We start from the raw sequence: 15,769 nt of genomic DNA, 5'->3' as shown, positions 1-15,769 counted from the left end.
AAATAAAAACAATGCTTAATGAGCAAACCGCACTTATCAAACGCGTGCTAGACGACACCAAAACAGATCAACTCGAAAACCTTGCCAACGATATACACAAGATTGAAAACCACAATGAAAAAAACGAAATGCTAGTCTCCCTAGTAATTCAAACTGAATCTACCATATCGGAACTGCATGTTAACATCGACGAAATTTTTAACACTGTCACGTTAGGAAAACAAGGAATCATAAATCCACAAGTTATAGAACCTGAACAATTCTTAAAAACACTTGACCAAATAACGAGACTAAACTTTATGACTAATCATATCGAACCTTCAGATCAAAATTTTCAACTAATTCTACATCTAAGTAAACTAAAAATATACAAACTTATACAATATACAAACTTATAAACTTATACAATACAATACAATGTGCCGGTTTTGGAAAACAATGAATGGAAAATAACTAAAATTTATCCGATACCTTCCAAACAAAACTCTGTATTCGTTGCAGCTGTAATGGAAACTGACTTGATACTAACCAACTCAGAACAATACACCTTTGCCGATAGTCACTATTTAGACAAATATTGTAAACGAACAGCAATCATCCACATTTGTAAAAGAACTGAACCGAGTCACAATAGAACCAATTCACCTGAATGCGGGTCAGAATTAATTAATAATCAACGGACAGTCAAAACTTGCCCGACTGCTGTCTTCAAATTGGAAGGACTGACGTTCGTACCTTTGCAGACAGAAAACCATTACATTATTATTCCTAAGAAGAATGTACAAATCGACGTATTATGTAAGACACGTAAAATCCTAGAAATTAGACAACCAAGTTTAATTAGCAGGAAAACCGGGTGCATAATCACATACGATCATAATATTATGAAAATAGGAGGATCACATAAAAATATCTCTTACGAAACCAAACTTAAGAATAGTATATACAGCTTCGAAGAAACAGACGTTCTAATATTAGAGAAAATATTAGAAACAGCTCCAAGAGTAACTCACAATTCTAACCGATATAAAGCCGACCTCGATACGTTGCAAATGCAAATCAGTACCCTGCAATGTGAACGACGCATAAATTCGTTGAAGGGATATGGCATATTCACACTACAAATATTAGGAATCGTAGTCCTAGGACTAGGAACAATATATGTAATGTAGAAATGTAAACTTTTCGAATGTCTACGTCGATCATTTCCCAAAAATGTATGTATCAAAATACTCTGCCCTACCGCTCGCGTAAACAGGATCGGTCAAACATCAACAGCACCAAGGACGGTTACTTACCAAAACATCGCAGAAGATGAAGATAGCGGGATCATCCAAATCGGGCGACCCACCAGAGTCATACGCTTCAATGAAGCAAAGCGAGTCTAAGAAGGGGGAAATGTCACACGCTCAAGAAGACCACCCGCTCAAGAAGGGCCGCTCGCTCAGTAACCGGATAGATTAAACACCCTGCATGCCACAGCTATCGAAACAATAACTTAAAAGGCGCCTCTGATACACCCTCCAAAGGGACTAAACCCTCCTAAACAAGCGCTCGAATCAGTCTGTTGTAACATTTCAAACCAGTTTGTTCTAACATTCCCAACCATTCTGTTGTAACGCTTGAACCGTCACTCTGTTGGATTTCTATAATAAATTTCATTGTCGCATACGAAGTTCAATTTTCTTCGCCCTATTCGTGAAAGAATCATTTCGTTGGAACCGCGATGCGAGGAGATTACCGGCGATCCGTTAATTTCGCGATTTCTTGTGTCTCCGACGTGATACCAGCGAAATCAGTAACGCCGGGAGCTGTCAAGTTTGAGGAGACAAAACCCGGTGGTTGAAGAACGCAACCACGCAGCCTCCCGCCGCAGGTAGGCAAAGTAGTCACGACAGTCACGAATCCCAACAACGAGGTAAGCTTGTTCCTTGCATTCCCGATCCACTATCCGCCGTAACAATGGCAACCGCAGACAAAATTACCTCGTTGTGTCGGAGACGAGGCCATTATAGCCGCCAATTCACGCTCATATCGAAACGACTGGATGAGTACGAACAATCCGGTCGTCAGGATGAGTCCGATTTATTATTCCTCGAAAAACATCTGGACAAATACGGGCGTGATTTCAACGCGATCCAACTGGAGCTGGCAGAATTAAGCGAGGAGGAAGACGCACGCGGCATCGAGATGTCGCAACTGTATTACGATATAGGACAACGTATGAACCAGCTCTTAAAAGCTTTCAAGGAGCTTCTCATAAAAGGGATTGCTCTCATTACCTCTATTTTTGATGCAATTCGTCGCCTTGAATACGATACTAATCTTGAAAAATATCATTAATTACTCTTATCCCTAAACTTGGAAAACCTCACAATCTGCTTACTAAAAGGCATCACTGCTTTCCCCACGCCGTAGCAAGATTCTTTAAACGAAGTCTACTCTTTATTCTTGTTCCCATTCGCGACCAAACGCGCGCAACCGCGAAGTTAAGACACGACTCTGCGACTGCAAAGTATATGGAACACATACATATATATATATACGTGCTACGATCGCGTGCGAAATAGCCGTGCGCGACCGAACGTCGATGATAGAACATCAGAAATCCTTACTGAAGATTATTTATTTATTTATTTACTTATCTACTGTATTAACTTATAATATTAACTTATTAATATTAACTATTACCTTATAATATTATTATTATTGTTATATACGTATAATATTGTATGCAATATATAACGGTATATAGGGTGAAACTGTAGAAACGTTATCTACCCTCGGATTTCTATGATTTTTGGATATGTTGCAGAAATATTTTAAACAACTTTTACCTATTTACTATACTGTATATAAAGATTGAACTTGTTTAATTTTCAATATATTGGTAAGAAACTACCGGCTCGATTATACTGTACTTCTGCTTATAGTTGTTCATCTGCGAGAGCGGCGTATGCGTCGGTCTGGTTGCCAGTCGTCGGTCACTTACCTTTTGTACATTAACAATTATTTAATTATTTAATATTTGAACCCAATACATTGATGATATTTACTTTTAATCGAGTTATAAGTTACCGGTTATAACGGACTCTTGCAGCCTCGCATGTGTACGTTGTGCACGAAGCCTCTAGGCTACGAAGCCGCCCTACCCTCGTTTCCAAAGAGAAGATAAGTGACCGGCAATCGGTAACCAAACTAACGCATACGCTGTCACAGTTGCACAACTGCAGATGCAGAATTCACTGTAGCGATGTCGGTAGTTTTTCGCGAATATCCCGGAAACTAAGCGAATTCACTTCTTATATAGGAAAAGCTTATTTGAAATATCGATTTCTACAACATATTCGAAAACATCGAAATCGAAGAGTAGTTAACGTTTCTGCAGTTCCACATACCAAATCGTATTCTCTTCAACGCTATTCAATTTTTATGCGAAAGATTTTTCCATAAAGTAAATCATTTTGTAATGATGTTTGAAATGATAAAGTTAGATGCTTCATTCTATTTAGCGTAGATTATCATATATTCAAAGGAATAGCTTTCTGTTCGTTCATTAATATGGCATTACTTAGTTTTTATCTAACTGGGAAATGTAAACATTTTCTAATGTAATTTCAATAGATAGATTTCAATAAGAGCCAATGGAACTTTAAGATCATATTCTGAAAGAACGATTCATTTGCGACCCATGGTTCCTTGCAGATATTACGCGATTCATTAGATATCCATTACACGATGCAGTACAAAAAGTTTGGCTTTGAAATTCTATTATACGGTATCTTTCATTAATAAATCTCCACCGATATGAAGGTGTAGGATCGTCTACCAAAGTCATGAGATATAATTCCTGAATATCCTGAACAACCAATAGCCTATAACCAAATTGCACAACATTTAATCATGTTTCTTTAATGCAATATAATTGTAATATCTTCTCACTCTTTTCCTTTCCAATACTCTGTTGCTTTTGACGACATATCTTTCGTTTGTTAGTTTATAACCTTAAACGAAGATAATTAAAATTAAGAATTATAATGATTTATAATGATCCTTTTCTTCTGGTAGCTATTTTTAAACAGAGAAGATTATAAGCGAAGCATAAGCAATGAAAGTATAATAAAAGAAAAAGTAAGCTATGATTTTTATGATTTGAAATATATATGTATAATACAGTTTCATTTTACTAACAATAAGGGGAATAAAACAAGGAACAATTAGTTAGATTACTAAAAACAAAAAAAAAAAGTTAACTTTATTAACATTATTGTTTCTATTTGCATATTATAACACATTTTAATTTGATAACAACTATAAAATATGTTCATATTAGAGATATGAACATGCTAATTTATATATGTACATAATTATATATATAGATGTGCATGTATTATGGCAAATATATGTGAGTTAGGGCTTTAATTTCTGTTTTGCAAATTATGCATCGTGCAAAAGCACGCGAGCAATACCAGCATGTTACTAAATGTCCACAGGGTAGGAATATAATTGTTCCATCTCGTTCCGTGCAAACTTTACACGATCGAGTATCTTTCAATTTTTTATTTTTTTGCTCCAGAGCAGCTAAAATAGTAAACAGTATATTTAAATATAATATATAATAAAATTTATTATACGTGTACAGTTTTCACACAAATTAAAGAATTTGTGATTTTATTTTTATTACTTACCAAATTTCTCAACGAGAGTCATCTCGTTAGTTTCCTCTTCACTATCGGATCTCGTATCGTCATCAACAATTGGTTCCTGAAATAAATGTAATGTACATAAGTATATATTGGAATTATTAATTATACATATGGTTCATGGTGTAAGTTTCTTTTCTTTCTACTTACTTCTTCATAATTTTCGTAGATGTTTTGCTGTCTTAGATCATTAACAAACTGGTGGCCACGAACTGTTATCAAGTAACAACAGCTTGAAGACCAAATTGCATGTCTATCCCATGGATTTTCTCCTGGACTCCAACTTACTACACCAAGTCCACAATGATAACAGATAGACATACGATCTCTTTCGTTATAGTAAAAGCCTGCATCGGCTAATAGTTCTTTATTCATAGATGTATCAGTAAATGTTGAGAATGAATTTAATCGGGATTGGTAAGTAATATAATCCAAATGTTTTGGTTTCTTAACTTTTTTTAGTCCCAAACGGCTAAGATCATATGCCGTCGGGTCTTCTGCATCTGTTACAAATCGATGGTCATTAAAATCAAAGGACTGCGAATATTCTAAACCGTAACGACATAATATATTTCCATTTCTTCGTTCTGTCGGTTGAATTTCATCAGGGTGTGTACCAATTGGCACATTACCGCAATCTTCATTGCGGACAAATCTGCACTCTGGAGACCATATCTCGTGAACTTGCATGGGAGTACGACCCTCTAACCAGTGACTTACCACCACTCGACACACAAAACATTTGACTCTATCCATTTTGCCTGTATAATAGAATCCTGCTGCTGCAAGACTGGCAGGGTCAACGAGAGGTACAAGCCAGTTTCGAAAACTCCAAAGTCTTGCTGCTTCAAAACGAAAATCACCATGATGTTTTCGAATGCCACGCGACGTCGATGGAACCGACGACACTGGATTAATCATTGGTTCCGGCATCCGGTACCGGTGTCGGTACCGGTGCCAACGATTGGTATATGCCGGTATCGGTATCTGAATCACATCAGACGAAATTGAATCGTCTGACGATTCTTCGTGTTCTGGAGATTCTTCGTATTGTGGTAGCACAGGTTGGATGTTAGATATATGCAACATCTTGTCCTTATTGTCACTTGTAGAGTTTTCACACCTATTTAAAGGGGGAAAAAAAAAAACCGAAAAAGAAAGAAATTAAAATACCTAGTAATTGTAACAAGCCGATATTATCGAAGTAATCTCAGTTCCGTGTGTTTTAGCGCAAAAGTTAAAAATTGTCTTTGAAGAATTACAGCGATTTTAATTGATATTTGAAGCGTTTGAAGGATCCCGAAACTTTCTGTACAATCTACATAAATTCTTTCGCTACGATATTTTGACTTACAAATGGTAAAACGTTTTTAGTTAATTTATTTTCGAGAAATATTATACGTGTACAGTTGATCAAACAGAAATATATTACAGACAAAACTTACGAATATGAGATGTTTAGGTATCGCTACAACAGCTCACCAACTCTTCAAATGGAATCTTCACAAAGATTTAATATCCTGTACTTGTATATTTTATATTGTTAAATTTACTAAAACTGCACTATCGTACGAACCAATCACACAAACTATTCCACTCTTACAGTAATACTGAAATTTGAATCCTAAAACTTTGAATCCTTGCTGCTAGTGCGTGTCTATTTTATATTACTATCCCTACCACATTACTCCTTCATCCCACCATAAGGCACTGTGCCGAGTGCGCAAGTTGTCGACCAATCAAATTTCACTGATGCTCCACCCCTTACCGTACCGCTCCTTATGTACCGTCCTGTATTATCATTACCTGTATATAAAATAATAAAATTATTTTTACAAATAAGTACACAATTTTTTCAATATGTGAAACATCAGGCTTTCTGCAGGAAAATTTAACCGTTTCTAACGTTTTATAAATTAATTTTCAGATAAAGTTCTCTCGCGATGCGAATAATAAGACGCCGTAGCATTATCTTATATTATATTTTATCTATCAAAGCACATCACTTGTCACTTTTCGCAAATGTTCCTTACGTTTGCCAACGATATACCATATATTTAGTTTGCCAGTAAAATTGTTAATTGCGTATGCACTAGATGATAATAAAAACGAAGATTGAAGCTATTACTTAAAGCAATACACTTTGCATGAAAAGCAATTAAATCTTGAAAAATATTGAAAGAAACGTTGTCGTTTGTCAAATGCGAAAAAAAGTATCGACAAAGTAAAACCATTAAAATTGTCGATGCCTCTGATTTGTTACTAACAATCCTGAAATTGCTAAAACGAGTGATCATACTCATTATTCAATGTCTCATATTTAATGTTTATATTCGTGTTCAATGTAGCGACGTATCTATCTTCTTTTGTTTTTTCTTTAATTTTCTTTATTTTTCTCTAGCATTTTGCATTTTATGAGTCTTAGGCAGCAAAGATTCTTAGGGCCACAAGTGAACGTTCTAAATTTTCCATTTTTGTTGTATCTTGCTGTACGTTTCTATTTATTAAGAAAATAGCAAGTAGAATTTCAAAAGAAAAATCTTTCTATTTATAACGGTATTATAATAACGGGTGCGTTTCTTATTGGCTTTATCTCTCCTGAGAAAATTCACCTATTATTCTAAACATTCTATGTTTGTATGAAACCTTCAATAGCCTAAATGAGTTTTTCTTCAATGCAATCGAGTATGACGGGTGACAGGTATACGGGCTGATAGAACAAAGGCCGCCTGCTAATCTACGGGATATTAGTTAACTTGATTCTAAGATTTACAGCGGCTCCTCAGACTACCTCGACATACGATGTTTATGATGCATCAACCTCTGGGCGACCACCCTTATTTGGATAACTACGGGGCCGTTAGGGTGTTTATTGTCAAGTATCGGTACTTTCAAGTATCGGCCGATTCATTAAAGGCAATTTCACGTCTGTGTTAGGTGAAACGTTCATCCCGCCGTCACGTCCGTCACGTTTGTTTTTATCTGCGTATCCAATGTCTCGTAAATGGCTGTGCAATGTGGTCAAATACACAGCATACAAAACTAATTAATCTGTATGAATCAATTAAATATCAAAAGCAAAACCAATGTAATAACAGCTTTAAACAGCATCTGAAAAACGATAACATCCAAGGAAACAACTTGCGATTGAAAGAGTCGTATATCGAAAAATTCAAAGGTTTATTATTAATTGATATAAAAGGATTACTCTGAACATTTTTCAATGATTTTCTATGCAACAATAATATAATATTTCTATATAATAACTTTCTTTGTTAATGTTGTACATTATTTGACATTCTTTACTGTGAATTACCCATCGAAAGCTTTTCTATATTTGCTTATCAAACAAATTTAAATGGACTTGTGTTGCAACTGTCTACCCTATTCTATAAATTATTTCAGGAAATGTAAGTATAACAGCTGTTTCTTCCATATTTATGTAAAAATGTATTGGATAAGTTTTCAAGTAACCCATACTCTGTGACGCCATCATTTTTTTTTTTTTTAACAAAATTTCAGCTGATTATAATGATGTTTTTATAAATTAAAAATTTAACAAAATTTACAGCTATTGCTTAGAAAATGTTTATTTTTGGATTTACTACCACTGCATATTTTTTCACGATATTGTACATTAACAGAATCTTTTTGTCTTTTCCTACAGTCCCCCAGATCTAGCAACATGCAGATCTTCGTTAAGACCTTAAGAGGGAAAACTATTACTCTTGAAGTTGAAGCTTCTGGCAGAATAGAGAATGTGAAAGCTAAGATCCAAGAAAAAGAAGATATTATTATTACCATCAATGCTAGCAATTCGCAATAGAAACATATACAAATAACTAGGATATTTTAATTTAACTGTACTGTCTGCAAAGATTACAGTCCATTCGGTCACAAGATTTAAATATTAAAGTATAGACAGAGAAGATCTTGATACTTGTGTTGAATATGTGCTTGAATTTAATCCATTGCGCCAACAAAATGTTCCTCCAACTATGAACGATGAAAATGTATTGAGGGAAAATACACCAACGATATGTATGTATGTATGTATGTATAAAATTTTATTATAAATTAATATTGTAAATTTATTTTAGGTTGACTTTGATTTGTTTATGACTTATAACTAATGAAGATTTAATTGAAATTGGTATAAAAAATGAAGCTGACAGAAAAGCTATATTACAAGTGGTAAATAGATCATAAAAAATCAGCGACACAAAAGGAATTTATAACCTTTTATTAGTTATATCTAACTATATGTTATTATTTTATTTGTTATATACTAAAGCTGATTTAATGTATAAATTTAAAAATATAATATGTTATGTTATAGCACATTAGTATTATTTCTTATACTAACATAGTACACTTAAAAACACATATGGTACATTTCTATTTTTACTTATAAAGATACATTTACATACATTTACATATTGCCTGTACAATTGCTGTATTCTTGATGTGCGATAATACTTTATTATTAAGTACACTTTCTTTTTTTTGCTTTAGGATCATGCGGAATTGAACGCACATTTAGACAATCACTCGATTCACTATTCTTCATTTGATCTAACTGATATATTTTAGCAATTGTTTCCGCAACATTGTTTTGATCCTATTTAATAAATTATAGAATAATTATATGTAATTTTAACATAATCATACAGAATTTAGAAACATAAATATGTGTATACTGGATAAAAATGAGCTGCTACCTATATCAGATTTAGCTTTTGATAGTTTCTCCTTTTGCGTCAAATGTTTTTGCCTTTGATCTTTTTCTTCTGGTAGCTATTTTTAAACAGAGAAGATTATAAGCGAAGCATAAGCAATGAAAGTATAATAAAAGAAAAAGTAAGCTATGATTTTTATGATTTGAAATATATATATATAATACAGTTTCATTTTACTAACAATAAGGGGAATAAAACAAGGAACAATTAGTTAGATTACTAAAAAAAAAAAAAAAAAGTTAACTTTATTAACATTATTGTTTCTATTTGCATATTATAACACATTTTAATTTGATAACAACTATAAAATATATTCATATTAGAGATATGAACATGCTAATTTATATATGTACATAATTATATATATATGGATGTGCATGGATTAAGCAAAAACGACACGAACTACAGCATTGACTTCTTTTCGGCAAACTATACATCGATCGAAATTTGAAGAGCAGAAATTACATGTTGCCAGATGTCCACAAGGTAGGAATGCATTTGTCGCTTCTCGTTCCGTGCAAACTATACACGATCGAGCATCCTGTAATTCTTGATTTTCTTTCTCCAGAGCAGCTAAAATAGTAAACGGTATATTTAAATATAATATATAATACAAATTTATTATACGTATACGGATTTCATACAAATTAAAGAATGTATGATCTATCTGTGTTTTTATTTTTATTACTTACCAATTTTCTCAACGAGAGTCATCTCGTTTGTTTCATTTACACTGTCGGATCCCTCATGATTCTCATCTGTAGTTTCTGTTGCTTCCTGTAATAAATATAATGTACATAAGTATATATTGGAATTATTAATTATACATATGATTCATGGTGTAAGTTTCTTTTCTTTCTACTTACTTGAATAGAATTTGAATAGAGATCTTGGCCTGTTACATTATTAATGTATTCACAGCCCCGTGCTTCGATTATATAACAACATGCAGGAGATGAAATTGCATGTCGAACCCATGGATCTTCTCCTGGATTCCAATTTTCTATACCAATGCTACAATGATGACAGATGGCCATATCATTTCTTCCGTCGTAGTAAAAGCCTGCATCGGCTAATTGTTCTCTACTCATATGTGTATTAGGAAATGTTGCGAATGAATCTAATCTGCATTCGTAATTAGCATATTTCAAATTTTTTAGTTTCGTAATACAGTTTGGTCTCAAACGGCTACGTCCTTCGATTGGCACATTACCGCAATCTTCATTGCAGACAAATCTGCACGATGGACAATATATCTCGTGAAGTTGCATGGGAGTACGACCGTTTGACCAGTCACTTATCTCCACTGCACACGCAAAACATTTGACAGTATCCGATATGCCTGTATAAAAGAATCCTTCTGCTGCAAGTGTGGCAGGAGGAATGGAAAAAGATCGAGGCCAGTATAGAAAAGTCGAGCGTCTTGCTGCTTCAAAACGTAGATCATATTGTTCTTGAGTGTGAAAAAACGTCGATGGAACCGACGACATTCGATCAATCGATAGCACCGGAAACGGAAACATTTCTGATATTGACGACGCCGTACTAACGAACCACACAAACTATTCCACTCTTACAGTAATACCGAACTTTGAATCCAAAAACTTTGAATCCTTGCTGCTAGTACGTGCCTATTTTATATTACTATCCCTACCACATTACTCCTTCATCCCACCATAAGGCACTGTGCCGAGTGCGCAAGTTGTCGACCAATCAAATGTCACTGATGCTCCACCCCTTACCGTACCGATCCTTATGTACCGTCCTGTATTATCATTGCCTGTATATAAAATAATAAAATTATTTTTACAAATAAGTACACAATTTTTTCAATATGTGAAACATCAGGCTTTCTGCAGGAAAATTTAACCGTTTCTAACGTTTTATAAATTAATTTTCAGATAAAGTTCTCTCGCGATGCGAATAATAAGACGCCGTAGCATTATCTTATATTATATTTTATCTATCAAAGCACATCACTTGTCACTTTTCGCAAATGTTCCTTACGTTTGCCAACGATATACCATATATTTAGTTTGCCAGTAAAATTGTTAATTGCGTATGCACTAGATGATAATAAAAACGAAGATTGAAGCTATTACTTAAAGCAATACACTTCGCATGAAAAGCAATTAAATCTTGAAAAATATTGAAAGAAACGTTGTCGTTTGTCAAATGCGAAAAAAAGTATCGACAAAGTAAAACCATTAAAATTGTCGATGCCTCTGATTTGTTACTAACAATCCTGAAATTGCTAAAATGAGTGATCATTCTCATTATTGAATGTCTAGCGTTTATATTCGTGTTCAATGTAGCGACGTATCTACGGTATCCGATTTCGCTTGCTTTTTCTTTAATTTTCTTTATTTTTCTCTAGCATTTTGCATTTCATGCGTCTTAGGCAACAAAGATTCTTAGGGCCACAAGTGAACGTTCTAAATTTTCCATTTTTGTTGTATCTTGCTGTACGTTTCTATTTATTAAGAAAATAGCAAGTAGAATTTCAAAAGGAAAATCTTTCTATTTATAACGGTATTATGATAACGGAGGCGTTTCTTATTGGCTTTATCTCTCCTGAGAAAATTCACCTATTATTCTAAACATTCTATGTTTGTATGAAACCTTCAATAGCCTAAATGAGTTTTTCTTCAATGCAATCGAGTATGACGGGTGACAGGTATACGGGCTGATAGAACAAAGGCCGCCTGCTAATCTACGGGATATTAGTTAACTTGATTCTAAGATTTACAGCGGCTCCTCAGACTACCTCGACATACGATGTTTATGATGCATCAACCTCTGGGCGACCACCCTTATTTGGATAACTACGGGGCCGTTAGGGTGTTTATTGTCAAGTATCGGTACTTTCAAGTATCGGCCGATTCATTAAAGGCAATTTCACGTCTGTGTTAGGTGAAACGTTCATCCCGCCGTCACGTCCGTCACGTTTGTTTTTATCTGCGTATCCAATGTCTCGTAAATGGCTGTGCAATGTGGTCAAATACACAGCATACAAAACTAATTAATCTGTATGAATCAATTAAATATCAAAAGCAAAACCAATGTAATAACAGCTTTAAACAGCATCTGAAAAACGATAACATCCAAGGAAACAACTTGCGATTGAAAGAGTCGTATATCGAAAAATTCAAAGGTTTATTATTAATTGATATAAAAGGATTACTCTGAACATTTTTCAATGATTTTCTATGCAACAATAATATAATATTTCTATATAATAACTTTCTTTGTTAATGTTGTACATTATTTGACATTCTTTACTGTGAATTACCCATCGAAAGCTTTTCTATATTTGCTTATCAAACAAATTTAAATGGACTTGTGTTGCAACTGTCTACCCTATTCTATAAATTATTTCAGGAAATGTAAGTATAACAGCTGTTTCTTCCATATTTATGTAAAAAGGTATTAGACGAGTTTTCAACTAAACTATACTCTGTGACGCCGTCATTCTGTTTTTAGAAAATGATAAAAAATGTTTTTTTAAATTAAAAATTGAAAAAATATACCGATATTGCTTAGAAAATGTTTATTTTAGTTTATTTACTACCACTGCACATTTTTTCACGATATCGTACATTAATATAATCTTTTTGTCTTTTTGTACAGTTTCCCAGATCTAGCAACATGCAGATCTTCGTTAAGACCTTAACAGGGAAAACTATTAATCTTGAAGTTGAAGCTTCTGACACAATAGAGAATGTGAAAGCTAAGATCCAAGAAAAAGAGGGTATTATTATCATCAATGCTAGCAATTGGCAATGGAAATATATACAAAGTAACTAGGATATTTCAATTTAGCTGCATCGTTTGCAGTCCATTCGGCCACAAGATTTAAATATCAATCCTCTGTCCTTTGGTGATGCGTTACTTGATTTTATACTTAAAAGTTTCTGTTTATAATGGAGAATAGATTTTATTTACGACTATTGAATAGAAATTATTAAATATTCTGTGTAACTCACCGTAGTATCAAATGGAGTATCTTTGGATATCTGTAGCCGTTTACCGCAAACTCCAGGTAATTTCATAAGCATATCAGATAAAAAGTGTGTAATTCTAGATTCTTTTTCTCTATGTGGAATAATTTCTAATGGACTAGTTGCTACACACATTCGAGGATATGTAAAAACTTTGGATTTGGAAATTGAAAATTTAATTTCATAAAATAAAATTCCATCTTTATTTTTTGGAAAATAATATCCATACTAAAACGTTATACATATTAATATACATAAATAATATTTGAAGGGAAATTGCAAGATGAATAAACATAGATATTGTCGTTCATACCATATTTTTCCAGTGTCTACGTAATTGGTCACAATCTTTGAAAGCACATTTTGCTGCAAGATCTTTAGATACAGATAATAGTTTGCCTTTTTTTTTTTTGCACTACAGAAAATAAAAAAAATTTTATTTTCAACCAAATATACATATATATTGCACTAAATGAAATACCTTACTGTTACCTTGGTAACACATGTACAAATGGAAGATTATAACGAGATAAATCTTTACGGTCTGCTAAAAAATGTGATATAATAGATGGTGAAAGACAGTCTTCAAGTCTTACATATGGAATTTTAAGTATTTCTGCATAAAGTTGCAAATACATTTTCCTTTCTAAAAACTTTTTAATGTTAATATTTCTCACATTATTTTAATATTAGTTATACGAAGAACAAAATTAGATTTTCTATTACCCCCTCCTATAAGTATATCTAATTTTAATGCTCTAGTTGCTTCTATAAAGTTGTAAAAATTTTGTTCCTTCAACAAAGTAATCATCAACTTTATTGCACAAAGGAGCTATCTTAGTTTGTATCGTATACCTAAGACAACTTTTATCAACTTTTGTAGCAACTGATCTTAATCCTTGATACTGACAGAAATAAAAACCAGTTTATCATGGAAATAATATATTTAGAGTCAACAAAGATTTGTATCGTGAATATACGACTAGTTGAAAATTTCTCAAAATTTTGTCCAATCTACCAGTTTCAGAAAATTGTTTATGCGTTATAACAAATATATATCTTTCTGTAGCCATTACTGGTGAAGCAATAACGTCCGATATTAAATGAATAAATAATGTAAAATTCTATTGGTAGTAAAATATAAGGATCATTAAGATCATTAAAATCATTAAGTATAATATTATGGAATACAAAGTTTTTGATTCGCAGAATTTGCCCTTGACTTACCGGCATTTCATTGTTTGCCAATAAAAATGTGATTTTGCCGATGGATCGTGAACTTCAACAAAATCAATTTCGCAAATTGCACAACATAGGTTACTCTTTTCCGGAAATAAAGCGTACAGAACCGACTGTTCTTTTTTTTTATTCATAAGATTACAAGCATCCATTATATATAATTGCTTGCTATTCTTAATTATTTGATGTTCTTGTAGATCCAATTTATACTAACAATTTTTCAAAAACGTATTTTCGAATGAATAGCCAACATTTAAAATTCTAAAAGTTGTAGTAAAATTTTAAATATGACTTTTAAGAAGAAGCTTTATTCTCAATTATGTTAAAATTAAACTTGCATGTGAGACATCTAATCTTTTCATATTTAAAAGAAATTTAAAATCTTGTTAAGTAAAAAGACGACACTTTTTCTATTACCAACAGTTTCGTTTTACTAACAATAAGGGCAATAAAACAGGGAACAATCAGTTAGATTACTAAAAGAAAAGTTAACTTTATTCAGATAAGATAAATAATTCAAATTAATGTTTAATTAAGTAACACTTGAAAAAGTAAAAAATGTATTTGATTAGTTTAATATTATGTTTCTATTTACAAATTACTGTAGAAATAGTACTAAAAGTAAAATATTTTCTCATTTCCTGATACATACATATACACTTAATTTAACCGTACGTAGTGTCACACATTTTAATGTGTGTACGTCATTTTTAAAACATTATAAAGTATATTCATATAAAAGATAGGTATAAACTAATTTATATATGTACATAATTATATATATAGATGTGCATGTATTATGGCAAATATATGTGAGTTAGGGCTTTAATTTCTGTTTTGCAAATTATGCATCGTGCAAAAGCACGCGAGCAATACCAGCATGTTACTAAATGTCCACAGGGTAGGAATATAATTGTTCCATCTCGTTCCGTGCAAACTTTACACGATCGAGTATCTTTCAATTTTTTATTTTTTTGCTCCAGAGCAGCTAAAATAGTAAACAGTATATTTAAATATAATATATAATAAAATTTATTATACGTGTACAGTTTTCACACAAATTAAAGAATTTGTGATTTTATTTTTA

The 15,769-nt window shown here is 32.8% G+C and overlaps 2 protein-coding genes and 1 long non-coding RNA gene across 3 annotated transcripts; 1 reads left to right on the top strand and 2 right to left on the bottom strand.

Annotated features, from left to right (window-relative positions):
- Positions 1 to 3,788: 3,788 nt before the first annotated feature.
- On the bottom strand, positions 3,789 to 5,792 carry LOC139997283 (baculoviral IAP repeat-containing protein 7-B-like). Its single transcript, XM_072021605.1, has 4 exons — positions 4,854 to 5,792; positions 4,689 to 4,764; positions 3,943 to 4,004; positions 3,789 to 3,875 (listed from the first exon to the last, which is right to left on the bottom strand). Exons 1-4 carry the CDS (start codon positions 5,790 to 5,792, stop codon positions 3,789 to 3,791), a joined length of 1,164 nt encoding a protein of 387 aa, XP_071877706.1.
- A 2,880-nt stretch (positions 5,793 to 8,672) lies between these two features.
- LOC139997275 (uncharacterized) lies at positions 8,673 to 9,044 on the top strand. Its single transcript, XR_011802689.1, has 2 exons — positions 8,673 to 8,744; positions 8,804 to 9,044. It is a non-coding gene; the product is annotated as an uncharacterized lncRNA (long non-coding RNA).
- Positions 9,045 to 9,189: 145 nt separating this feature from the next.
- Positions 9,190 to 10,932, bottom strand: LOC139997282 (E3 ubiquitin-protein ligase XIAP-like). The gene is made up of 3 exons (XM_072021604.1): positions 10,309 to 10,932; positions 10,175 to 10,219; positions 9,190 to 9,324 (listed from the first exon to the last, which is right to left on the bottom strand). Exons 1-3 carry the CDS (start codon positions 10,930 to 10,932, stop codon positions 9,190 to 9,192), a joined length of 804 nt encoding a protein of 267 aa, XP_071877705.1.
- Positions 10,933 to 15,769: the final 4,837 nt, after the last annotated feature.

This window comes from Bombus fervidus, unplaced genomic scaffold, assembly GCF_041682495.2.
Source record: "Bombus fervidus isolate BK054 unplaced genomic scaffold, iyBomFerv1 scaffold0048, whole genome shotgun sequence".
Taxonomy (NCBI): domain Eukaryota; kingdom Metazoa; phylum Arthropoda; class Insecta; order Hymenoptera; family Apidae; genus Bombus; species Bombus fervidus.
The sequence above is the reverse complement of the archived record's forward strand: the minus strand, read 5'-3'. Positions and strand labels throughout refer to the sequence as shown.